The sequence below is a fragment of the Nomascus leucogenys genome, chromosome 15 (assembly GCF_006542625.1).
Source record: "Nomascus leucogenys isolate Asia chromosome 15, Asia_NLE_v1, whole genome shotgun sequence".
Taxonomy (NCBI): Eukaryota; Metazoa; Chordata; class Mammalia; order Primates; family Hylobatidae; genus Nomascus; species Nomascus leucogenys.
This window is the reverse complement of record NC_044395.1, coordinates 24,710,603-24,737,155: the sequence shown is the minus strand read 5'-3', so window position 1 is coordinate 24,737,155 and position 26,553 is coordinate 24,710,603. Positions and strand designations below refer to the sequence as shown.

Here is a 26,553-nt window from a genome sequence, read left to right as displayed (position 1 = left end):
CTCACTGCAAGCTCCGCCTCCCGGGTTCACGCCATTCTCCTGCCTCAGCCTCCTGAGTAGCTGGGACCACAGGCGCCCACCACCACGCCCGGCTAATTGTTTTTGTATTTTGAGTAGAAACAGGGTTTCATCATGTTAGCCAGGATGGTCTCGATCTCCTGACCTCGTGATCCGCCCGCCTCAGCCTCCCAAGGTGCTAGAATTACCGGCGTGAGCCACCGCGCCCAGCCCCATAACTTGTTTTAATGGGTCAGGCTAAAACAAGAAAGATGAACAGAAACTGCAGAATTCGTGGCCCTAGTCTCCACAAGACAGAGCAGGAAAAGATTAAGGCACGAAAAACAAGCAAACAGATGAGGTTGTCCCATTTCCAGCACTGAGGCTTTCCTATTATGTCACTTTTGCTCCTAGTTTGCGCCACTTGCCCGTTATTTCCTGTCTGATTTCCCGAGGGGAGAAATCTCTGGAGGGGGTAGTAAAGCTTCATGATTGGGTTGCATCTTTTGCATCTTCCTCAGTCTCTTCCAGCATCCCTTTTTCCAATGTCCTAGCTTCCTATAGTAGTGACCTATTGACTTTTCATTAGAGGATCGTCTCTTATTTGTTGGTAGTCCCAGAAAGGGGTTTGCTCCCCTTGTGTACAGTTCTAACTGGGAAGGTAACACTGCAGTCTTAAGTTTCTTTGTCTTTATCTTTCTACATTTTTTTTTTCCAAAACTGGATTGCTATTGCCAATACCTGAGAAACTTGTCTATCCTTACCATCCGCATACCTTTTCTTTTACCTAGGCCTGAATTCCCAGTAACAAGGCTGCCATAAAAGTAGAGAAGAATAAGGGTCTATTCTGATCTGCCCTTAAATCCATCCTTGTTAATTTAGAAAATGCCTCAGTCAGCCACTGATGAAAATCAGTGGGGACTCACCCAACAGCAGCATTGCAGCTTCTCCCAGGTCACCTCGCGGTGGGTTTCTAAGGCATGAGAGGAGATAGTCTCTTCTTGTTTGAGGAGGCAGTCAGCTTCCTGAGGCCAGGGCACTCCCTTACAAGAGGGGTTATCATTTGCCCCCATCATACGTGTTCCATTAGTCAAACACAGTCAGCCAGAGCAACTCTATGCAGCAGCCAGTGTGCCACAGAGCACCTTGGCAGATGTTTCCAGATCTTTTCAGAGCACTGGGAAATAACTTTAAGATGGGTACCATCAGCTGGGGAAAAGGTCATATGCACTCCTACCATGTCTGATGTACCTGGCAGTCCCGGATCACTTTAAAAAGGCATTTGAGCCACCGGAGCTACAAAAGGGTAGGGCTGATTTTCTTCACATTGAGATGGAAAAATAAGTTGATTCAATGAGAACACATGACTACAGGGAGGGGAATATCACACACCGGGGCCTGTCAGGGTTGGAGGGAAGGGGAGGGAGAGCATTAGGACAAATACCTAATGCACGTGGAACTTAAAACTGAGGTGATGGGTTGATAGGTGCAGCAAACCACCATGGCACATGTATACCTATGTAACAAACCTGCACATTCAGCCCATGTATCCCAGAATTTAAAGTAAAATTAAAAAAAAGAAAAAAGAAACAATAAGTTGGTTTGTATGGCACTGTAGTGTCAGTCTCATTTTGCTGTTTGGTATCCTTACTCCTTTTGCCTCCCCTTTCATCCAAGTTACCAAGGCAACCACTTGCCAACCTAATACCTTAATTCTAGGACAGTCTCTTATCCAGGTTCTCAGACTCCTTGTTCCTTCTTCTTCATCATTTCTGCCTCTGCAGCTGTGTTTTGCATGTTCAGTTTAGGGAAGTTTTGGAGATGGAATCCACATTAGAATATTCTAATAAGGCTAGCAATTTTCTCCCTTCCAAGGGGAAGTTACCTCCAGATCCTGTAGCCATTGGGAATCATCCATCCATCCAGAAGGTCATTGCCCCACTCTTCTAGGACCTAGATAGAGGCAAAGAAGGGCAACAAGAAGCAGAAAAAGCAGAAAGAGCAACAGCAGAGAGAGGTCAAGAACCCAGAGGAAGAGAAAGGAGCTTTCAGTTACTTAATCTCTTTCTCCAGTTTCTTAATTCATTCTTTGTGGCTGCCCACTTCATTCCTTCTTTTATTTCCTGAGATCCAGAGATACCAATAATCCTTTTGAGTGGGGTTTTTCTGAGAATTCCTGTAAATACATCAATTTGTCTACTTCAAATGAGCCTTCTTTTGACCATGGCAAAGCAGGATTTTTATAAGTATGCTTATGCCAAATGTGAGAGAATAAAAGAAGCCTTTTATTTTTAAAAAAGAGACCTACTGACAATATTCTAGGCATCTCATATTTTTCTACTGTTAAAGCCTTTGATGAATCAGATGAGACCTTCCGTGAGTTACCAATTTTGCTCAATTGTAACTTGGAATTTGCAGAAAGGCTTTGGAATTTTCCCTGGGAACCAAATCCCACTCAGCCAAAGTAGTCAGAGGGAGACTTTTTGGCAAACATTCAGGGTTCTTTCCTAATCACGGGTGACCACAAATCCTCCAACAAATTCACCCACCAAAAGGACTCACTTGAGATATACCAATCTTCCTTATTGCCAAATTGTTGGGATAAAAAAGTAATAAAGGCCCAAAGGAACATGCTAATTCATAAATATAGGATTAACTAATTTTGTTACTGAGCGGAAAACCCCTGCATCCATGCAGATAGCCCATAAGTGGCTATAGAGCTATGGTGAATGTTCTCTATTTATAAGCAATTAAAGCTACGGTCCTTTTTTTAGTAAATAGTCAACAGATAGTTCATTTGCATCAGTAGCTACATGGCACTTACTCTGACATCCTGTTTTTCATCATTCTTTATCTGGCTCACTCTGATTTTGTAATTCTTTATCAGCACCTCCTCCAGTTGTCCCTTATATTGTATCTAGCACGTATAATGAGTCACATCCTTCATCATGCGTCAGTAAGGTTAGATTAAGTTCAGTCTCCCAAAACCTCTCCTAGTGTGACAAGTCCCATCTGCTGATTTGAGCCACCAGGTAACTGTCTGCTCAGGCTTAAGTTATTATACTAGGAATGATTCTGGATCTTGATGCCTGACACAGACTTCCAAGACAACAGCAGCGATCGTAGAGATTTCTCAGTTAGCATTCATTTTGGGGCCTGATCAGGGGAATATTGGCTGGGAAAGTCCTGGTAACTCAGGGACCCACCCTGCTCATCCCCACTTACCTGCCTTTCCCTCGCCTTTTAAAAGATAAGAACACTAGCTTGCCCCCAAGTGCCATCTAAGGCTGGGAGGAGGATGAAAGGCAGCTGCCAATTGTATTGAATCTAATTTCGAGTTCCTGTGGGGTTTTACTGTACCTGGATGCAGAGCTACTGTGTTTTAGAGAAAGTACGCCTTCCGCTTTATGGAAGTATTGCCAAATTGCTCTCCCAAATAGTTATACCAATTTACACTCCCACCTGTGATGTATGAGTTCCTACTTTCACACATTCTTGGCAACATCTGGTGTTTGCAGACTTTATTTTTACCAATCTGATGGGTGTGAAGTAGTGTCTCATTTTGGCTTTAATTTGCATTTCTTTACTATTGAACATCTTTTCCTATTTTCATTGGTCATTTGAGTTTCCTCTTCTGTGAATTGATTGTTCATATCTTTTGCCTTAAAAAACAACTGGCTACCTCTTTTAATATATGAGAGTACTTTATATTCTGAGCACTAACCTTTTGATTGGTATTATATGTTGCAAATCTCCTCTCCAAAGCTATGACCTGTTTTTTTATTATGGAGTCTTTTGTATAAAGAACTTTCATGTGCTCCAATATATCTATTTTTCTTAATAGCATGTAGTTCTATGTCTTGTTTAAGAAGTGTTTTCTTATCCTGATGTGAATTCTCTGGTAATTTATTCTAAAACTTTTATAATTTTTCCTTTCATATTTAAATATTTGATCTATCAACAATTTATTTTTTGTATATGATGTGGGATTAAAATGCAGTTTTATTTTTTCCACAGGAATAACCAGTTGCCCTAGTACCATTTGCTAAATAGTTCATCTTTTCCTCGTTGATTTGTAATGTCACCTTATTGCTGGCCTTTTGTTTTTCCATATTAATTTTAAGATTAGCTTCTCAAGTTCTGTGAAAAAAACCTTTGGAGAATTTGATTGGAATTGCAACATACAGATGAATTTGAAATCATTTGCCATCTTTATTAATCGAGTCTTACTGTCCATAAAAATAGTATATTGTTCTTTTAAGTCTTCCCTTATGCCCTTTAATATAGGTTTTCAATTTTCATTTTATCTATAAAGCTCTTGCATGTCTTTTTTTAAAGATTTGTATGGCTTTTATTACATTACAAATTGGATCTTTTTAAATTAAAATTGTAAATTGGTTTTGCTGCTATAGCAACATTAATTTTTTTGACAAGGACGTTATATCTGCAATGTAATAACATATTGTGGTGAAACAGTGTATTGTATGTATGGTACAGATTCCTGATATCTGTTGAAATCTGTTCTGTGACCTAGTACATAGCCAATTTATTTATAAAATTTTCATATTTTTTAAAATAATTTTTTCTCTTTAGTTTTGTGGAGAATTTGTATATGTCCATTAGATCAAGCTTGTAATTGATTATTCCAATTATCTATATCCTTATTAAATGTTTTCTTCTTCTGTCAATTAGTATGGTTGTGGATTTTTTTCATTTCTTCTAGTAATACTGTGATCTTTTGTGTGACTAATTTGGAAATGAGTTTAGAATGACTGTAGCTTCCTATTAACTGTTACATAATAACTTTTCTGCTCCTAATAATGGTTTTTGCCATAAAACATATTCTTTTTCTGGGTATTCATAGAGCTGTGCCTAGCACAGCAATGAGGGATGTTTTCAGCTGCAAATAACAGAAAACTTGACCACAGTTTCCTAAACACATGGAGGATTATGTTTTTTTCAACAAGATGGAGGTATTTACCATTAACAATGTGCCGTTTTTCATTCTCATTCTTGTTTTTTCCCTGTGAGTCTTTGTGGAGAGGGAGGATAATGAAACAACCTTTATTATCAGAATTGCGTAGTATCCTGTTTTATCATCTATAGAATCTTTATCCCATAATTATAAATGGTTTGCTGTTTGCACACATTTTATGAAAGTAAAAGTTATTTAGTTACTTAGGAGATAGAATTTTCTATTTCTAGAGTGAGTAAATGTGACAGTTATCCTTACCCAATGAAATTACCAGGAAGAAATGTTTATGCAGGCCTGTTGTTAGAGCCAGAAGCAATTAAATGCTCAACTCTCAGTAAACCAAGTATCATTAGTTTACTAGCAAAGCTTAATACAATAGATTTCAGACAAGATCCAGTGCATTCAGGGTGGCATGGCCATAGACATAATGCAATAGATTTCAAAGCATTAATGCAAAGTAAAATTATAGTGAGGTTTTAGCAAGCTGACTTTTTGCATCTAGGAATACTTGGTACATGTGTTCTCTCTAGAGATACCATTTTCTACAGTTTTTCGGAAGACTGATTTCAGTATTTCATTATTTTCCATGAAACCTAATATCACTTTGTACCTTTTGCTGGGGCATTCACCAGGCTATCGGGTCACCCTTCTTATCTAGAAAATGACCTCAAAATCTCCCTTTCCTTATCCCATTTTCTGAAACTTCTAGTGCATCTGATTTCCCATCTAATCATGCCCTGGACCATTAGGACAGGACTACGGAACCATGTATTTTCTCTTGTTTGTATCTGGAGCCTTCGACATCTACAAAGCAAGTCAGTCTATTTCTGTTTTTTACTAAAAATGATTAGCCATATGTTAGATGGTTCTAGGGTTTCCCAGGGAACTCTAGAACAAAATATTAATATACCTAATGTTTAGTTTATGCTCAAAGTTAATAAAGCATTTACCTTCAATATTTCATTCAGCCTTCCTTAGTCCTAAGAAGAAAAAATATCTCCATTATAGATAACAAATGGAGCCTTCACATTATAAAAGAACATAATTATTGCATTCAAAATAGGAGGCTTTTTCTTCAAAAACATTGGAATGAGTATTATTTTTGAATTATTAGGTTCAAGTGTACAAGCAGGGCCTGGTGCTAGATAAACACTTACTGAATGACTACACTCTTAGTTGGGCATTTTCTTTTAGGCACTAAGGCTGCTAATCCAATTTTGAATGCCCTTTTGTCATCATTAATCCTTGTCCAACACAATATAGTTGAACAGAAACTAGGTGTCTTTTCACTGCAGTATATGCAAAGTGTTTCTTCTATGAGATTAAGCATTGTGAACATGTTTTTCCTTTCAGTGAGTGTATAGTATGTTGTTTTACATTGGTCACCTGATAAAGTTTGTGCTTTATTCAGTCGTTGAGTATTGAAATATACACTAAGAACTTTTGAGAAAGAAAAGTGTTTAGAAACTCATTAAGTATTCAGTTCCACTGTTTTTACAGATTTTTTTTTTTCTGTATGAGTTCTTGACATTTGACTGAAATTCTTCTTGCTGTGGTTGAAGGAAGCCCTTTCTGTTTTCTTTATTCTGATCAAAAACAGCTTGTGTCTTTCTGACTAGTTAACCTTTACAATTTTACCTTTGAAAACTCACTTTTGTTTCTTCTCTGGAAAATAATCATCCCAATTTTCTTTTTTGTTTTTCCTCACAGACCTTGATTTTCAACTTAGTTTTCTTTATGTGTCTCTGAGCTATAAACTCCATTTTAACTCTGACATCTCTTATTACCGTTGTAATTATGTAACACTTTCTGTTTCTAAACTTGAATTAATTTACTTAAATTTAGGTTTTGTTGTGTTTTAAGTGTTCTGTAATAATCTTTCAGCCATGGAAACAAAGAAGTATTTTCCTGCAGAGGAATAAAATTGGCAGTGGATTGGTTTTTGGAAAGAGGCCACAAAGACATTACAGTTTTTGTTCCTGCTTGGAGGAAAGAGCAATCCCGACCTGATGCCCTCATTACAGGTAGGTTTATTCCAGGCGGCTGCTTGTACCTAGCTTTCCTATAATACCCATGCAGGTGTCTGACACTGTCAGGTATCCTAAATCCATTTCACTTACTCAGTGCAGGCAGTGGGACACAAACATTGTTTTTTGTTGTTGTTTTCTGAGATAGAGTCTCGCACTGTCACCCAGGCTGGGGTGCAGTGGTGCGATCTTGGCTCACTGCAACCTCTGCCTCCCAGGTTCAAGCGATTCTCATGCCTCAGCCTGCCGAGTAGCTGGGATTACAGGCACGTGCCACCACATGCAGCTAATTTTTGTATTTTTAGTAGAGACAGGATTTCACCCTGTTGGCCAGGCTGGTCTCGAACTCCTGACCTCAACTGATCTGCCCACCTCGGCCTCCCAAAGTGCTGGGATTACAGGCATGAGCTACCATGCCTGTCCAGTATTTGAGTTTGAAAACTATCTGGTTTTATTAATTAAACATTAATCATCACTACATAAGCCAGCTTTTTTTTTTTCTTTACTTTTGTGGAAACTCTGACTTCAAATTTTGTGAAATTCTGACCTTTAGAGAGATGCCACAAGTCACAAGACCTGGATCCAAATTCTGGCTTTGCCCTTCACTAGCTATGAAGACTTTGAGCTACACAATGAACCCCTTTAGGCCCCAATTTTCTCATGTGCTATTGTGACATTAGGTGATGGTCAGATTCTAATAACAACAGTTCAAAAAAGACACGTAAGACTGTAGGATGTGCCTCAGTCCAGTAGAAAGAAATGTATTTTGCATTATTTTGTAGTTTTTAAATATATGAGTTTCAGGCAATGATGTCCTCTGTAACTGTTAATTATTGTTGTTGAACATTTTGCTCAATTACAGTGATTTACAATCAACATCCAACCTTTCTTGTCCTTCTCTCTGCATCCAGTATTGACAAAAACTGAGGCACCTGTGTAAAGAAAACTGTCAAGCATTTTAAATCAAAAATAAATAAAGAGACCATCTACTATATACCCAAAGGGGATGAGTAAGACTTAATTGTTGGCCAGGCACAGTGGCTCATGCCTGTAATCTCAGCACTTTGGGAGGCCGAGGCGGGAAGATCACTTGAGCTCAGTAATTCAAGACCAGCCTGGGCAACATGGTGAAACCCTGTTTCTACCAAAAATACAAAAAATTAGCCAGGTGTGGTGGCATGTGCTGTGGTCCCAGATACCCGAGAGGCTGAAGTGGGAGAATCATTTGAGCCCAGGAGGCAGAAGTTGCAGTGAGCTGAGATCACACCACTGCGCTGCAACCTGGGTGACACAGTGAGACCCCATCTCAAAAAAAGACTTCATTTTTATGTATAATTATTACATCATTGTTAAATTAACATAAGAATGAATAGGCAAGTCATGGTGTATTCCAAAGTGGAACCCGACCCCAGCCTATGTATAAATGTAAAGCAGAGAGGTCATCGTTCAACCAGTAGTACCAAATATTGGATAAACCTTTGGGAAAAGTGTACTTGTTTAGACCCTTATCTTACACCATATAACAATAAATTCCAGGTGGCTGAAGACTCATTGTCAAAAATCAAACCATCAGAGACCATAAGAATTTTCTAAATTTAAAACTTTTAGAAGAAATTACTAAGGAAAAGAGAGATAAAATTATATCAAAATTAAAGCACCTGCATTTTGAGAAACTTTCTTAAAAATGATAATTGACAAGTTGCCTAAGGGAAAAAAATCCAACAAAGAATCATGCCCTTAATATAAAGAGCTCATACAGATTGATTAAAAAAAAAAAAAAAAAAACTTCTTTCCAGTATATAAGCGTCAAAAGGCTAGGAATAGACAACTCCCAGAATATAAGCACCAAATAAGAAGAAAAACAGTTCAACCCCATTAGTAATTAAATAAATGCAAATCTAAACAATGTTATTTTTCACCCAGCAAATTAGCAGAGATGGCCAGATGCGGTGGCTTACGCCTGTAATCCCAGCACTTTGGGAGGCCAAGGCAGATGGATTACTTGAGGTCAGGAGTTCAAGACCAGCCTGGCCAACATGGTGAAATCCTGTCTCCACTAAAAACACAAAAATTAGCCTGGCCTGGTGGCGGGCACCTGTAATCCCAGCTATTAGGGAGGCTGAGACACGAGAATAGCTTGAACCCAGGAACTGGGGGTTGCAGTGAGCCAAGATCATGCCACTGCACTCCAGCCTAGGCAACTGAGCAAGACTCCATTTCAAAAAAAAAAAAATAGCAGAAAGTAAAAAACTGATAGCATTCAATGCCCTGAAGCAGTTACTCATAGGCTGCTGTGGAAATTGTTACAACCTGTCAAGAAAGTAGTTGGTCTTAAAATGTTAATATTCTTGGATCCACTAGTTCCCCTTCTAAGAATAAGTTCCAAGAAAATAAGCAGAAATACAGACAAATATTTATGACCAAAGACATCCCATGCAGTATCATTATTTAGAATAGAAAAAAAGCGTTTATTCATTAGAAGAATGGTTCAATCAATTAGGAGGTATCAATATGATAGAATATGCATTAGAATATTCAGGCAGAATTTTTAATGATCTGCAGAAATGCTCTTTTACATAAAAGGCAGATTTCATTTTTGTGTGTCTGTCTCTACAGACACACAGGCATACATATATATATATATACATATATATACATATATCTATATACATATATATACATATATCTATATACATATATATATACATATATATACATATATCTATATACATATATACATATATATATACATATATATACATATATCTATATACATATATACATATATATACATATATATCTATATACATATATACATATATATCTATATACATATATACATATATATCTATATACATATATACATATATATCTATATACATATATACATATATATCTATATACATATATATATATATATATACACACACATATATCAACAATGGAAAGAACAAAATACACAGAAAATGATGAGCAGGAAATATACCAAACTGTTAAGAGTAATTGCCTCTTAGTTGCAACTTTGTGAGGTTTTTACTTCTCCCTGCTTCTTAGTACTTGTCCATACCTTTCTAATTTTCTACAGGGAACTTAACAATATTTTGATAATGGGGGAAGGGATAAAGTAAACTAAAAAAAAGAAAAACAATATTTAAGCATGTAAATGACTTTAAAGCTTCTTGAACATGAAGAGAAGAAGAGAAAATGGTAGTACACTGTGTAAGTGTGTCTAAGTTTAGTTTTAAAAATACCAGCATGCCAGTCCCTGGAACACATCAGTATGCAGATTGCTTTGTAAAATGCCAAACTAATGTCAGAGGCTTTTAGGTATTATAACCCCAGGGTAATAATTCTCTTGGCTAAAACCCACAACCAGATAATACCTGGTAAATTGAGTGGCCCAGTACTCTTTCACTGCACCAAAAAAGACACTTGATAAGAAATATTTTTAAGTCGTCAGCATCATACATTCCGATTAGCACTTTTGCCAATCTTCCATTCATTTATCAAATATTTAACAAGCACTAGCTATGTATCAAGTGCTGTGCTAAGAACTAGAAATTCAGTTAACTTACTAGTTTTACTGAACCCATATTATGTCAGGGTTATTTGTCATCCTAATTAATGTCCTAACCTCATTAACAATTAAAGAAATGCAAATTAAGCAACATGATGACTGTGAGGCCACCGAACTTAATCTACAACTCACTTTGGTGAGGATCAAGACATGGCATAGATGAGTAGACATCCTCACAAATAATAAAGTATCATAGATTACTCATGAACATAAGACGATGAAAGAACTGAAAGACTTCAGAGTATATAGGTTTAAGTAACTCATTCATTCCACAGACAGTCATTGAACACCTACTGGTGTGCCTCATGGGCTGGATGCTGATGGATACAAAGATAAATGACTCATGGCACCTGCCCTCAAAATGCTTATCAGGTTAATACACAAAACTATAATATGACAACTCCTATAATTGAGACGGGGCACTTGATTTTGCATTGGTATTCTGTCATTTCTAAAAGAGATCAACAGTAAGCCAGGCACAGTGGCTCACACCTGTAATCCCAGCACTTTGGGAGGCTCAGGCAGGTGGATCACGAGGTCAGGAGTTCGAGACCACCCTGGCCAATACGGTGAAACCCTGTCTCTACTAAAATTACAAAAATTAGCTGGGCATGGTGGCGCGCTTGTAGTCCCAGCTACTCGGGAGTCTGAGGCAGAAGAATCGCTTGAACCTGGGAGGTGGAGGTTGCAGTGAGCTGAGATCGCACCAGTGCACTCCAGCCTGGGTGACGGAGAAAGACTCCGTCTCAAAAAAAAAAAAAAAAAACCAGATCGGCAGTTACATCTATTGAACAAAATTAAGTTGAAGAGCACGGTGTTTATTGAGAGCTTGCCAGGCACTGTGCTAGTTGCTTTGCCGCAAGTTAACTCTGTACTTCTCATAGTCTATCAACTGCATTTAACAACATGAAGAAACAGGCTCAACAAGATTGTTATTGTCTGATGTGGAAAGTGGCAGAACCTGAGATTTGTCCATGATTTGCTGATGCCTGCATTTCTTCCACTCATACAAAGGTCTGGTCTTTTTTTTTTTTTTTAAGACAGAGTCTTGCTCTGTTGCCCAGGCTGGAGAGCAGTGGCGTGATCTCGGCTCACTGCAACCTTCATTTCCCAGGGTTCAAGCAATTCTCCTGCCTCAGCTTCCTAGGTAGCTGGGATTACAGGTGTGCACCATCACACTCATCTAATTATTGTACTTTTTGTAAAGACAGGATTTTGCTATGTTGGCCAGGGTGGGCTTGAACTCCTGAGCTCAAGCAATCTGCCTGCCTCAGCCTCCCAAATGTCTGGTCTTAATGAATTCATCTGTCAGGAGCATCATCAATCTGTATGCCAGGATTAGAGCTGACGCGTGTCACTCTTCCATCTGTACCCAGCTCACACTTCTGCTGTGGCAATTACAACCCTTGCTTACCTGGCTTATGTGTTTGTCCAGTGCAGTCAGACTGAGGCTCCTTTGGAGAGGCCATTTTTAATCTTGATGGCTGTTATACCTAGCACAATACCAGGAAGGTATGTAGTAATCATCTGTTGCAGAGATGGATTGAAAAAAACTTAGTAAGTCCAGTTAATAAGCATTGAGAAGTAGTGAGCTTTTAAAAAAAAAAAAATCATGACATCTTTAGGTTTGTGCCCTGCACTCTGTGCCAGAACTTACAACGGTGGGAAAATGGGGGACAGAGGAGCAAAAGTAGAAGGAAAGGATGGTTGAAAGAGAATTTTTATCATTGATTAACATATGAACTCTAGTACCCTTTTTTAAATCACAAAACAAGTCAATAGAGTTACAAAGTGCTATAAGAGTATGCCAACCAGCCGGGCACGGTGGCTCACTCCTATAATCCCAGCACTTTGGGAGGCTGAGGCAGGTGGATCACCTGAGGTCAGGAGTTCAAGAACAGCCTGGCCAACATGGTGAAACCCTGTCTCTACTAAAAATACAAAAATTAGCCAGGCGTGGTGACAGGTGCCTGTAATCCCAGCTACTCAGAAGGCTGAGGCACAAGAATCACTTGAACTGGGGAGGCGGAGGTTGCAGTGAGCAAGATCACACCACTGCACTCCAGCCTGGGCGATAGAGCAAGACTCAGTCACACACACACAAAAAAAGAATATGCCAACCACAGACAAAATGAGCATATCTCTACCTGGCCTTTTCTAATCAACATATGTCTTCTCCACATAATGTCTTCTTATCTTTTACTCAGTCTGACCCCACAAGAATGCTGGCATTCGTTACCATGTCTCACAGAAAGGTCATGGAGCATACTGTAGCCATGTTTATAACAACACTTGTGACCTCACTGCCTCCTCTGTCTTTGAACTTTCTGCATTTAAAGATTTTTCCCTTTTCTACCTCGACAACTTCTACTTCCTTTCATACTCTCCCACTAGTTAGAAGAAAATAACTACAAAATATGCAAACAAACTTAGGAGGAAAAAAATGTATTGCTCACACCTGAACCCCACACAACATACAGCTGCTTTATTAGAATGGCATTCAAGTGGGAACGTGGAAGAAGCTGTGTCCATAGTGGTCGTGCTGATGGCTCCAGCTCTTAAGCAAAAGCTTCACATAATGACGGTCAGAATTTGCCCAGTCATGTTTCAATTTTACACTGTTCATATTTTTTAACTAGTTTCAAAGTCTTGATTATTAAAATTCCTGAAGGAAAAAATACTATTGAGAGTTGGAAATGACGCTGTATCTACAAAGTAAATCATAATCGCTAATTAAAGGATTACATATATACAGCTTATGTTTTAGAGTTTCACATTGTATGAAAGTTGCCATGTGTGTTATCTGTGTATTTACTTTCTGCAATCCTACTGTCATTATTCTTGCAGATCAGGAAATTTTACGTAAATTAGAGAAGGAGAAAATCCTGGTGTTCACGCCATCCCGGCGAGTCCAGGGGAGGAGAGTGGTGTGCTATGACGACAGGTTCATCGTGAAGCTGGCTTTTGAGTCGGACGGTATCATTGTGTCCAATGATAACTACAGGGATTTGGCTAATGAGAAACCAGAATGGAAGAAGTTCATAGATGAACGATTATTAATGTATTCATTTGTCAATGACAAGTAAGTAAAACCATTTACTTGCCAGTGATAATGCTTCTGTGAAAATATAACTATCCCTGGCAGCTGCTACAGAATTCTCTTTTTGCCACTGTCCAGACCTCACACAGGTTTCTAACAACCGATCTCTCCACTGTTCCTCAGTGGGAGTCAGGAAAACTGCAGAATCATTGCTGGAGGGGGCCCGGTGTGAGTGGCAGGCCCCACCTTTCCCTGTAAGTCACTCATAGAACACCTGAGGCAGAGGAAGTCTTCTAAGACTCTGTCTGGAAAACCTGAGGAAACAGACACAGGGGGAATTCCCATCTTCACCCTCAAAGGACTACCTTTTAAAATCAGTTTAGAGCATTGATAGCTTACTAAATAAGCCATGCTTGGCTTAACAACAGGGATACGTTCTGAGAAATTCATCCTCAGGTGATTTCACTGTGGGTGTGAACATCATACAGTGTACTTACACAAACCTAGCTGGAACAGCCTACTACACACCTAGGCAATGTGATACATACAGGCTGTTGCTCCCAGGCTACCAACTTGTATAGCGTGCTACTGTACTAAATACTGTAGGCAACGTAATACAATGGTACGATATGTTTGTATATCTAAACATACCTAAACGCTGAAGAGGTATATATACCATAAAATATGGTATAAAAGATTTCTAAATGGTACGTCTCTGTAGGGCACTTACCATGAATGGGGCTTGCAGGACGGGAAGTTGTGAGTGAGTCAGTGAATGAATGGTGAGTGAATGTGAAGGGCTAGGACATTACTGTAAACCACTAGAGGCTTTATAAACACTGTATACTTAGGCTGTGCCAAATTTATCAAAAAATACTTTTCTTTTTTCAATAATATATTAACCTTGGCTTATAACTTTTTTACTATTAATATATAAACTTCTTAGTTTTTAAAACTTTTTTCTCTTTTGTAATAACACTTAGCTTAAAACATTGTACAACTGTACAAAAACATTTTCTTTCTTTATATCCTTATTCTATAAGCTCTTTTCTATTTTTATTTTTTTCTTTCTTTTTTAAGCATTTGTTAAAAACTAAGACACAAACACATTATCCTAGGCCTACACAGGGTCAGGATCATCAAAATCACTGTCCTCCACCCCCACATATTGTTCCCCTGGAAAGTCTCCAGGGGCAGTACTATGCATGGAGCTGTCATCTCCTATGGTAACGATGCCTTTTGAAATACTTCCTGAATGAACTGCATGAAGCTGTTTTACAGTTAACATTATTTTAGAAGTAGAAGGAATACACTCTAAAATAAAAACAAAAAGTGTAATGTAGTAACTATATAAACCAGTAACATAGTTGGGGATTTTTTTGTTTTCTTTGGTTTTTTGTTTTTTGAGACGGAGTCGTGCACTGTCACCCAGGCTGGAGTGCAGTGGCGCCACCTCAGCTCACTGCAACCTTCGCCTCCCAGGTTCAGGCAATTCTCATTCGTCAACCTCCTGACTAGCTGGAATTACAGGCACGCCCCATCACACCTGGCTAATTTTCGTTTTCTTTTTAGCAGAGACGAGGTTTCACAATGTTGGCCAGGCTGGTCTCAAACTCCTGGCCTCAAGTGGTCTGTCTGCCTTGGCCTCCCAAAGTGCTGGGATTACAGGCATGAGCCATCACCCACAGCCAGTGACATCGTGGTTTATCAAGTATTATGCACAGTCCATAATAGTATGTGCTACACTTTTATACGACTGGGGGCACAGTAGCTTTGTACCAGCATCAGCATGATTAGGTTTAGATAAATTAAGTGATTTTTATCCAATGTTGCATGGATTACAAACACATGTGTAATGCATTGTGCTATTACGTTACCAGCAACTTTTCAGCTCTACCGTCATATATGCAGTCCATTGTTGACCAAGATGTTATGCAGTGCGTGACTGTACCTGCATTTTTAAAGTTCTTATACTAATGTAAGACTCTGGTCATGATCAGAGTCTAAAAGTTGATGAATGAACAAATGACATCAAGCATGTCTCATGAGAAGTAAATATATTTATAAATATGTAGAAAAAGTCCACCTCTTGTGCTAATTAAAAATGCAAATGAATCTAAAAAGAATATATTTTCTCATTTAATTCACAAAAATAATTTCGTGTATGCCTTGAGCCTTTGAAGAGGCACTGATACGTTATTTGGCAGAGGTTCACAGAAGCCTCAAGAATATTGTGTTCCGTCAACCCACAAATCTCATTTCTTGGAATATATAATGAGGAATAAATAAAGACCATATGTGTTCATTTCTGTATTATTTATAATTGCAAGAATTCAAAGGCAACTAAATGTACAATAGAGAAATCAATCAAATTATGATACATCTCCTACTGGAATATTATTCAGCTCTTCAGAGTTATTGTGAAAAAAAGAATTATGCCAGGTGTGGTGGCTCCTGCCTGTAATCCTAGCACTTTGGGAGGCCAAGGCAGGTGCATCATCTGAGACCAGGAGTTTGAGACCAGCCTGGCCAACATGGCGAAACCCCGTCTCTACTAAAAATCCAAAAAAAAAATTAGCTGGGCATAGTGGTAGGCGCCTGTAATTCCAGCTACTTGGGAGGCTGAGGTAGGAGAATTGTTTGAACCCCAGCAGGGTGGAGGTTGCAGTGAGCCAAGATGGTACCACTTCACTCCAGCCTGGGTAAAACAGCGAAACTCTGTGTCAAAAAGAAAAAAAGAATTATTATGAAGGCTATTAAGAAACATGGGAAAGTTTTTTTATGTTAAAAAGACAAAGTGTAAAATTATATTTGTGCTTGATTAAAACCATGTAAAATGATGTGTGCACAATGAAAATGACTTAAATCTAACACAGACCTAGAAAGTAATTGTATTAAGATTGTGGGATTGAGTGACTTTATCTTGTTTTGTAACATGTAATGTTACCATATTGTTTTATAATAATAAACACTGTGGTTGCTAAGTGTTACTACTCAGCCATGTTGACACTCCTATAAGGATTCATACATTATTCCCATTATTCACATTTTATAGGTAAATACTTGGGTTTAAATTCAAATGGTGATATAATGAATAGCAGAATTCTTCAAGCATAACTTCTTTTCATTATTCATGCCATAAATCCTTCTCTTCTTTCTTAGTCCATCCAAAATAGTAGGTTTATTTCCTTAGCATTTTTTTCTATCTCAACTGAGAAGCGCATTCAAATAGGGGAAGAGAATAGATTGGAGTTAGATAAAATTGAATCTTGACTGTGCCATGCAACATTGGATAAAAATCACTTAATTTATCTAAACCTAAATTAGAAAAGTTTACATATCTGTAAAATAGAGCTAATACTTCGTGGGATCATGGTTAGGATGCCATGGGGTAGTGAGGTAGTGTGTAAAGTGCCTGGTACTAACCAGCGTTTGGTAAGTTCGTACCTTCCCATTGTGTTCTAGCCCCCTCCCTTCTTCTCAGGTGCTCCACCTCACCCCACCTGCAGCAATCCACTTCATGAGGTGTATGTTGATAAAACTCTCCTAAAGGGTCACTGAAATCGTTTTCTAAAACCCATACAAAATCCCAAGACTGAGAGGAAGGAAGAATTAATAGGACATGCTCAACTCAAAACTTACTTGAATTAAAACAAATACAATTTCAGCTCGAAACAGTTCAATTTTAAGAAATGAGAACTTCATTTACTGATTTCTTTTTTACTCTGTAAACATGGAATCAAAACACTTGGATTAAAATTGCAAAAAAAATTCCTTATAGAGGGAACAAATCTTTGTACTCTTTTTAGAATTAAATTATCAGCCTCCTACTTAGGTATCATTTTTTTATTATCTCCATGACAGGTTCATGCCCCCTGATGACCCTCTTGGCAGACATGGCCCCAGTCTGGATAATTTTCTGAGGAAGAAACCTATTGTTCCTGAACACAAAAAGCAGCCTTGTCCATATGGTAACTTGCTTTATGAATATTGGGTATATGCCTTTAGAACACAATATATTATTAAACTTTTGTTAACAAAAATAAACACTTAAAATTTTGGATGGCATAATATGCAGTTCTTTGGATTCCAATTAAATTTCAGAAAACGTCTTAGCCATGAAAAAGAATTATTTTTACCTGTTTGGATTCAATACAAATGCATTTCCTTATATTAAAACATGGTTCAAAAAACACTGTTAATTCTACATGAAGTTAGTTTTGAAGTGAAGAAAAATTTGGAGTTTTTTCATCTAGATACAAATCAGATGAGCATGGTTCTATCGCCCTACAGTAGTACACTGTGCTCTTCAAAACAGAATTTCCTACCTAATTATAAAGTCCTACTGGAAGAGAAGGGGCAGGTAGGAGTTGAGGACACGGAGGTATTAGCCAAAAGTTCTGGAGGTGGCTGGGTGCAGTGGCTCAAATCTGTAATCCCAGTAGTTTGGGAGGCCAAGGTGGGCAGATCACATGAGGCCAGGAGTTGAGACCAGCCTGGCTAACATGGAGAAACCCTGTCTCTACTTAAAATGCAAAAAAATTCACCAGGCGTGGTAGCGCACGCCTGTAATCCCAGTTACTCAGATGGCCAAGGCATAAGAATTGCTTCAACCCGGGAGGCAGAGGTTGCAGTGAGCTGAGATCACACCACTGCCCTCCACCTGGGTGACAGAGCAAGGCCCTGTCTCAAAAAAAAAAAAAAAAAAAAAAAAAAGTTCTGGAGGTGATTATTACTCATTCGGCCAAGTTCCTCCTGTTCTTGATAGTAAAGAAATGAGAAGACTGAGAAGTGACATTTCTCAAGAGTAAAGAACAGGGTGACACTTAGCACAGCTCCCATTTCTATTGTTGTCTCTTCTACAAGTTAAAATCATAGGGCCAAACTGAGTTTTCAGGATCTGATGGTATGCTCCTTTGCCTAATTAATTTTACTCTTCTTAGGAAAGAAGTGTACCTATGGACACAAGTGCAAATATTACCATCCCGAAAGGGGCAGTCAGCCACAGCGGTCAGTGGCTGATGAACTCCGTGCCATGTCTAGAAATACGGCAGCCAAAACTGCAAACGAAGGAGGACTGGTGAAAAGCAACAGTGTTCCTTGTAGCACCAAGGCTGATAGCACTTCTGATGTCAAACGAGGTGCTCCAAAGAGGCAATCAGATCCAAGCATAAGGACTCAAGTCTACCAAGACCTAGAAGAAAAGCTTCCCACCAAAAACAAATTGGAAACCAGGTCTGTACCTTCCTTAGTTAGCATCCCAGCTACTTCTACTGCAAAAGCCCAAAGCACTACATCTTTAAGCAATGGCCTTCCATCTGGAGTTCATTTCCCACCTCAGGATCAAAGACCACAGGGTCAATATCCTTCAATGATGATGGCAACCAAAAATCATGGAACGCCAATGCCTTATGAACAGTATCCAAAATGTGACTCACCTGTCGACATCGGATATTATTCCATGTTGAATGCATACTCAAATCTGAGTCTCTCAGGCCCACGAAGCCCTGAAAGGCGTTTCTCCTTAGACACAGATTATAGAATAAGTTCCGTAGCTTCTGACTGCAGCAGTGAAGGGAGCATGAGCTGTGGGAGCAGTGACTCCTACGTGGGTTACAATGACCAGTCCTATGTCAGCTCGCCCGACCCACAGCTAGAGGAGAATTTGAAGTGTCAACACATGCACCCTCACAGCCGCCTTAATCCTCAACCGTTCCTGCAGAATTTCCACGACCCCTTAACCAGAGGGCAAAGTTACAGTCACGAAGAACCAAAGTTCCATCACAAGCCTCCTCTTCCGCACTTGGCTCTGCACCTGCAGCACTCCGCTGTGGGCGCCCGGACCAGCTGTCCTGGCGACTACCCCTCTCCTCCAAGTTCAGCACACTCTAAGGCACCACACCTAGGGAGGTCCTTGGTGGCCACGAGAATAGACAGCATCTCTGACTCTCGACTTTATGACAGTTCTCCTTCACGACAAAGAAAGCCTTATTCCCGCCAGGAAGGCCTGGGAAGCTGGGAGAGGCCAGGTTATGGGATCGACGCCTATGGGTACCGGCAGACTTATTCCTTGCCCGATAACTCCACACAGCCGTGTTATGAGCAGTTCACTTTCCAGAGCCTCCCTGAGCAGCAGGAGCCAGCCTGGCGGATCCCATACTGTGGAATGCCGCAAGATCCCCCGAGGTATCAAGACAACCGAGAAAAGATTTATATCAATTTGTGCAACATCTTCCCACCTGACCTTGTGAGAATTGTCATGAAAAGGAATCCTCACATGACAGACGCCCAGCAGCTCGCCGCAGCCATTTTAGTGGAGAAATCCCAGCTGGGTTATTGAAAGATGATGCATCTTTGTGGTGTTTAGTAGTTTTTTGTTCAGCTCAAATGCTGAGGGAGGTTTGCTACAATAGCACATGTGATCTCCTTCTCAGCAAGGAGGTTATATAGTATCCATTTATGTGAAATACTGTATCATGGAATCTGTATGTATAGCCCCACATGGTGGAAGTATCACGGGATTGCTTTACATTTAAACTTTTTTTTTTTAACATTTCCTTTTTAAAGCTATATCCTTGGCTGGAAATTTTTCCAGTTTGATTTAATAGATGTATCTGTGATCTTTGATATTAATCTTTGGTGCATCAGGGGTTTATATGCAGCACTTTTTATCCTTGTTTTGTGTTTTATTAACTTGGTGTTTGTCTATCAATTGCAAGCAATTACAATACCTTCAGAATGTGGGACATTTGACTAGACCTAGCAAACTGTTTTTTCGAGCCAAGCTTAGTTAGACTCTTTTACAGCTTTTTAAGTTATTTTTATTTGGGGAAAGTGGGCTTCTTTGTGCTATAATCATTATTTATAGAAACAAAGATATACTACAGCACTGATTTTATATTTTAAACGAAATGTAAGTTACCAGTTTTATGTTGAAATGGGTTACAGTATATATATATTAGAATGATTTACAATATGGCACTTTTCGATGTGTTATTTTTGTTTGGATTTTTTTTCTGTTAAGAAATTAGTTAATTTAATACGGTCAATTTAAAAGAAAGCAGATGCAATCAATGGAAAAATATTTCCATTTTTTAAAAATGAATAAGGCAAAAGCTGTAACTGTTACAGGTTAGAGCTTTGTTATCCAGCTATGATGTGCTTCTTGACAGTAGAAGTGGAATTGAATTCCTAGATTTCCATTAACCTGTATTTTTAATATGTCTGTCTTTTTGTTTTGGGGCACAACAATACTGGATAAAATAACCCTTTCACAGCACTTGCCTGTTTTTAATGAATCTAATTATTCACAATGCAACTTTTATATTTAACATACTCTAGCTTTCCTGCTATTTATCAAGGCTGGCCTGAGGTGGGTTTATGTGTTGAGGATATGCAACATTTCTTGATAACTGCACTATAGAAATGGTGATGGAGGAGTTGTAAATGGTAACTTAAAATTTTTGTAAGATATTGTATATTTTCCATTTTCCTGAAGGTAGTTTTCTTGGGGGGCCTGTTATATTATTAAGGCCAGACTCTTGCCACAAATAGTGTAGTTTTAGATACAGACTAAGGTCTGTTCTAGTATTAGTAAGGGATATTTCTGGTTTCAAAGTCATGGGTTTTGCTAGCGGCGAATACATTTCTGCAGAGTAGAAGATAGATTTTGCAGTCAGTGGCAGACAGTTGTGTGATTGACATCACTTGACTGTTGCGTCCGGGTTTTGAATTGTACTTCATGTAACAGACGCATTCAGATCTTTTTCTGTAGTCTGCTTAGATGCCCTGGCTATTCTGATTATTCTACATGCTACAGTTTGAAGTGAAGCCCTGAAAAACCAGAAAGTACCTTTTACTGTTGATACAAATTGTATCTTTTTAACTATAAGAACTATTTTGATTTGTAGATCTAGTTAAAACACAAGTACGTAAACTATGATTAGACTTTTGGGCAACATTTTATCCCTTATTTAAATACAAATTTTTAAAGTAAAATTGAGGTCTAGAATAGGTTAGAAAATAAAAATAACAATTTAGATAAATAAAAGTGTCTGTCTTAGTTTTATATATTAAAACACATTACATAAATTTATTGGCATTTTCTTTCTCCTAAAACTTACCTAGTGTGAACTTAAAATAAAGGTAAAATGCTGCCTGAAAATAATGTCCAAGCACCTTTGACTAGGATAACATTTTCACTACTTGTGTGACACTGTGTGTTGCACGAAGTAGGATTTGGGTATATAGTAAATGCTTCTAAAAGGCATTGTGCATATTGACATAACCAATAATCTGAACCGTGTTCAGCAAACTTAATTCAGGAAAGTGGTATTCTACACAATTATTGCTGTTGTGTTTGAAATGAGTGTGGCACTCATCTGTACCCAGAAATAATATGGATGAGGCCACACAACCCATTCTGAGTGGTGTCTGTCTGAAAGCAACCCTACTCACATGTGAAATTGTTCTCCTTGATTTGGTTGGTCACTATAAAGCAAGTTTAAATGTAGAGGCTAACTCAGTGCCAAAAACAGGGTTACAAATGTGTAATATCTTTTATTTTAGTCATATTCTGAGACTTTTTTTAGTATGAAATCTCTTTTAAATTATACATGTAGGTTTTGCTTCCATTTTGTTCATTTTACCATTTTAATTATTTGAACATTTGCCAAACTTGACTACATTTATTTAAATGAGATCTTAAGTGAGATGTGTGTGACACTTTGAATTTGACCTTCTTGTGTTATTAGCTGACTATTTGTCATTGCCTCATGGATTTTAAATTATGGGAAAATAGTGTAGCCAGCTTCACCTCTACTGAAGTGAATAGCTCTGAACTACCCACACTAAATCCTTCAGTGTCATTAATTATGAGTTTAAAAATAGCAGTTTTCTTATGTGAAGAGGACAATTTGTCCCCTTTTTTTGAAGCACCAATGTTGCGTTCAGAGCTGTAGAATGAGATAATTGGCAGACTTTAGGTATAGCCAATTCTTACTTATCTAAAGCAGTAAGTCAAAGGAGTCCATCATTAAATTAAATCCATAGCTGATCACAAGCCTTCATTTTAGCCAAAACTTTCTCTCTAACCAAATCTTTTACCAGACTTGCTAATAAATAACCAGAGAGATGTGTTAATAAGTGAAATTGCCAGAAATAGTCAACAGATCGAAAAAAAAAAGGATTCAGACTGGAGTATTTTGCCCCTGAATAATTGACAGTTGACTGTACTTTACACAGTAATTAGCCAGTCTGTTGTCTCTGTGTCTTAGTCCAGAGGGAATAGTACCCAGGTGGCCAAATACTGGCCCTTAGTATTTCCTCCTTTCTTGCATGGGATACAAACGTTTTCAGTCTTGTTTTTATGATCTCTCTATATATCCTGATAAGAGTTTGTCATTGAGCTACACATTTGGAAGAAATGCACACCAGTATAATATATTTGATACTGGTGGAAACTTGAACTTTGTGTTTTTATGAAAATTCATTTATGAGAATATGTAATATAACTGGAGTATTTTATATATATCTATATACACAAATATGTATTTGTTATGAGGTATTAAAAAATGGGGGTTGGGGGGAGTGCTTCTGATGGCTAACTTTAAACTATGTTTCTTTGAGTGGTGAACGACCAAGTCTGGGGTCTGGATGGCCAATGATAAGATTTAGAACCACTTGGATGGAAAGCAGTTCTTCACTGGTTTTATTCTTGGTATTTTAAAAGAATTATTTTGATATTTTTAATAGAATGTGTAATTTTAAAATACACAAAAAACTTAAAGTAGTATTGATTATACAAATAATTTAACATGTCTTATGGATGTATCTATATGTATATAGACAGTAATATATTTATAAAACAAATATACTTTGCTTATGTTATAGCTCTTAGTTTGTGACAGGTGGGAGGATGGCTCTGGGTGTGTGTGTGTGTGTGTGTGTGTGTGTGTTTTGAAAACTCTCAAGCTATTTTCCCTCTGATTTACAATGGTATTTACTTTAAAGTATCTTTGGTTTTCATTATTCTTTTTGCTCTCCAACTTCCTTATTCAATATAAAATAAGATGTACAGTTTTCTGGCCATTCTGTTGGTGTGTAGTGCACCCATTTTATTGTCATCTAACTCCTGGAGAATTCCCACGTGACCTGAAATCAAACAGATTCTGGCTGGACATATGCTTATGTTCCAAACATATTAAAGATGGTAATTCAGCTAACGGTTAAGTTTCCAAGGTATACAACAACAAATAAAATGAGGTATTAAAAAGAGATGGATTACACACATGCATTAGAATAAGAGAAAACAGAGTGTTAATAAAAGTAAAGAAACATACACTATCTTAGCCCCCTAGGGCAGGGGTTGACTTTTTCTGTAAAGGATCAGATAGTAAATAATACAGGAATCATATGGACTTCAAATGCCGTTGTAAAAACTACTCATCTCTGCCTTTATAGCGTAAGAACAGCCACAGATAGCATGTAAATGAGTGTGGCTGTGTTCCAATAAAACTTTATTTACAGAAACGGGAAGCCGGTCAGATTGGGCCTGTGGCCCATAGTTTGCTGATCTCAAGCAGTAAATCCTAGTATATGTTAATAGAAGAAATCATAATTGCATTTCACTTGACATTAAAAGAAAATCTGGTGGTTTTTGATGTCCTTCAAAAGAGGATTGTTAGACATTCATATTAAAGCATCTTAATTCGAGTTTTTTTACCTGTTTACACCCATTATTTATTAGAGATATTTCTTGTGTTTAGCCACAAAAAAAGCACTCTGTTAAAATGTTTTAATATGTATTGAATTTTTTTCATGAACTTCTCATTTCTATTGATAAATGGGAATCCCTTACCAACCTTTTGTTTTTTAAAAGTCTCATGGACCAAAAAAAGTCTGTTGCAGCATTTCATTAGCCACAAATACAGTTTGGCTGCATTTACCAGTTATATTTTTCTGTTGGTTTTGGCTTCTAATAAATGACATATCTGCCATTCTTTAAAAATGATTTTAAAGAAGATAAATATATTGTAATTTCACATGCTATAGCTTTATTCTGTAAGATTAAAAATTGTGACTAGTATAATTGTAGCTGTAATGTGAGTGGCATGTTACAATGTAACTCTTTATAAGAAATAAAATGTATCTCTACTTTGTCCAGATCTTTAGGATTTTTAGATGCCTTGGGACTGTCCTTGGTGAATGATGTTCTTCATATGATCATATGAATTTTGAATTCATTGGAAGTACACGCTGCTGAGCATGTTCATTCACAGTGCTTTATACCGGGTGTTGCATCAATGATCATTTTCATAAGAACATTTAAACAGCATGAACATCATTATCCACTTAAATAGTTAAACTTTCTTTTAAAATGGGAATGCAACTCTAGGTTTTAACAATGTTTATTGTTTTTTAAGTGGTTACTTCGTTTTTCCTTAACACTTTCTGTTAACTTACTTATTACTCTTGTTGCAGTGTTACTGTTATGTATTAGAAGTGGCTTTTCCCCGAAGATCCTTAGTCTTTTAGATTTAAAGACAATTTAAGGTATTGGCCATTTGGCAGTAGAAAATGTGCATGTTTTAACTTAGTTTTATAAAATCCGTAACGTTTTACTTCTTGAACCATGTACCAAATTTGCCAATTTTCTGTCCAAGTATTTTAGATGAATAACAAAATGTTGTTCATTAAAGCTTTTGCCACCTTTCTTAAAGCAGCTTATGTTCCAAGGGAAAAAGGCATTGAAAAGCAATCGTTCGTTTTTGTGAAGAATATGTGTTCAAATTTCTTAAGTTTTTTTGAAATTATAAATTTCTTACCTTATGTGAAATATTCATCACAAACGTGCAAACTTCTGCAGAGACAAAGCATTTCACTGCAAGTGTACCAGGTTATTGATTTTATCTTTTCCTTTCAGGGTTTTTTCCTCCCAAACCAGAGTCGTATGCTGCTAGTAGAATTTTTTATTTGATCCTGCGAACTTTTCTTAAAGGAAAAGTAAGACAAAGGATGTTTAGTGCAACCATCTGATAAACTAATGTGATTGTATTTATCCTCTGTTCTGTGTATTTCTGTAATGGAATCTTTACAATTCCCAAAGCAGTATTTTAGACCTACTGGAAATCTGTATCAAAACAGCTATGTGATTCTGCCACTGAGAGAAAAATTTTTTTAATTCGTTTTTCTTATGCTGGTTTGTTTTTCTTTAATGAAGAAATTGATCTCATATGGCACCATAGATGCTAAATAAATAAAAGCATCATACTTCTCTAGTTTGCCTGCATTCAGTGGCTAACATTATGAGCATTGTGTAAGATAAACACATGGTCAGTATCAATGTAAATGTTAGAGCCATGATTAATTCCTATGAAAATTGAAATTAAATGTCAAAGACAACTAGACATAACTTAAGGCATGATGAGAGTGTTTTTTTTTCCTGAACCTGTCATTATAGTGTTGGTTCCCAGTGCTTTTGAAATATCATCAGGTGTCTGGCTAAGAGTATTGTTGGTAGGGACCTCGTCCAGGGAGTTTGTAAGATAATGCTAGATGGCATGGACGTCCTCTTTTCTGATTATGAGGGCTGCCAGTTGATTTAAACTGTATTGAAAAGGCCGGGCGCAGTGGCTCACACCTGTAATCCCAACACTTTGGGAGGCCAAGGCGGGCAGATCACTTGAGGTCAAAAGTTCGAGACCAGCCTGGCCAACATGGCGAAACCCCATCTCTACTAAAAATTAAACAAAAAAAATTAGCTGGGCTTCATGGCGCATGCCTGTAATCCCAGCTACTCGGGAGGCTGAGGCAGGAGAAGGTTGCAGTGAGCCAAGATTGCGCCACTGCACTCCAGCCTGGGTGACAGAGCGAGATTCCGTCTCAAAAAAAAAATGCATCAAAAAGACTCATATTGGTGTAGTGGTATTTACTAGGA

The 26,553-nt window shown here is 37.9% G+C and overlaps 1 protein-coding gene across 1 annotated transcript in view; it reads left to right on the top strand.

The window, feature by feature from the left end:
• ZC3H12C (zinc finger CCCH-type containing 12C) overlaps positions 1–26,028 on the top strand; it is a 78,421-nt gene extending 52,393 nt beyond the window's left edge. The window contains exons 3-6 of the mRNA XM_030828629.1: positions 6,857–6,996; positions 13,424–13,658; positions 17,481–17,587; positions 18,560–26,028. Of these exons, the coding sequence (XP_030684489.1) occupies positions 6,857–6,996; positions 13,424–13,658; positions 17,481–17,587; positions 18,560–19,956 (1,879 nt within the window). The 3' untranslated portion in view covers positions 19,957–26,028. The remainder of the gene's footprint in view (positions 1–6,856; positions 6,997–13,423; positions 13,659–17,480; positions 17,588–18,559) is intronic.
• Positions 26,029–26,553: the final 525 nt, after the last annotated feature.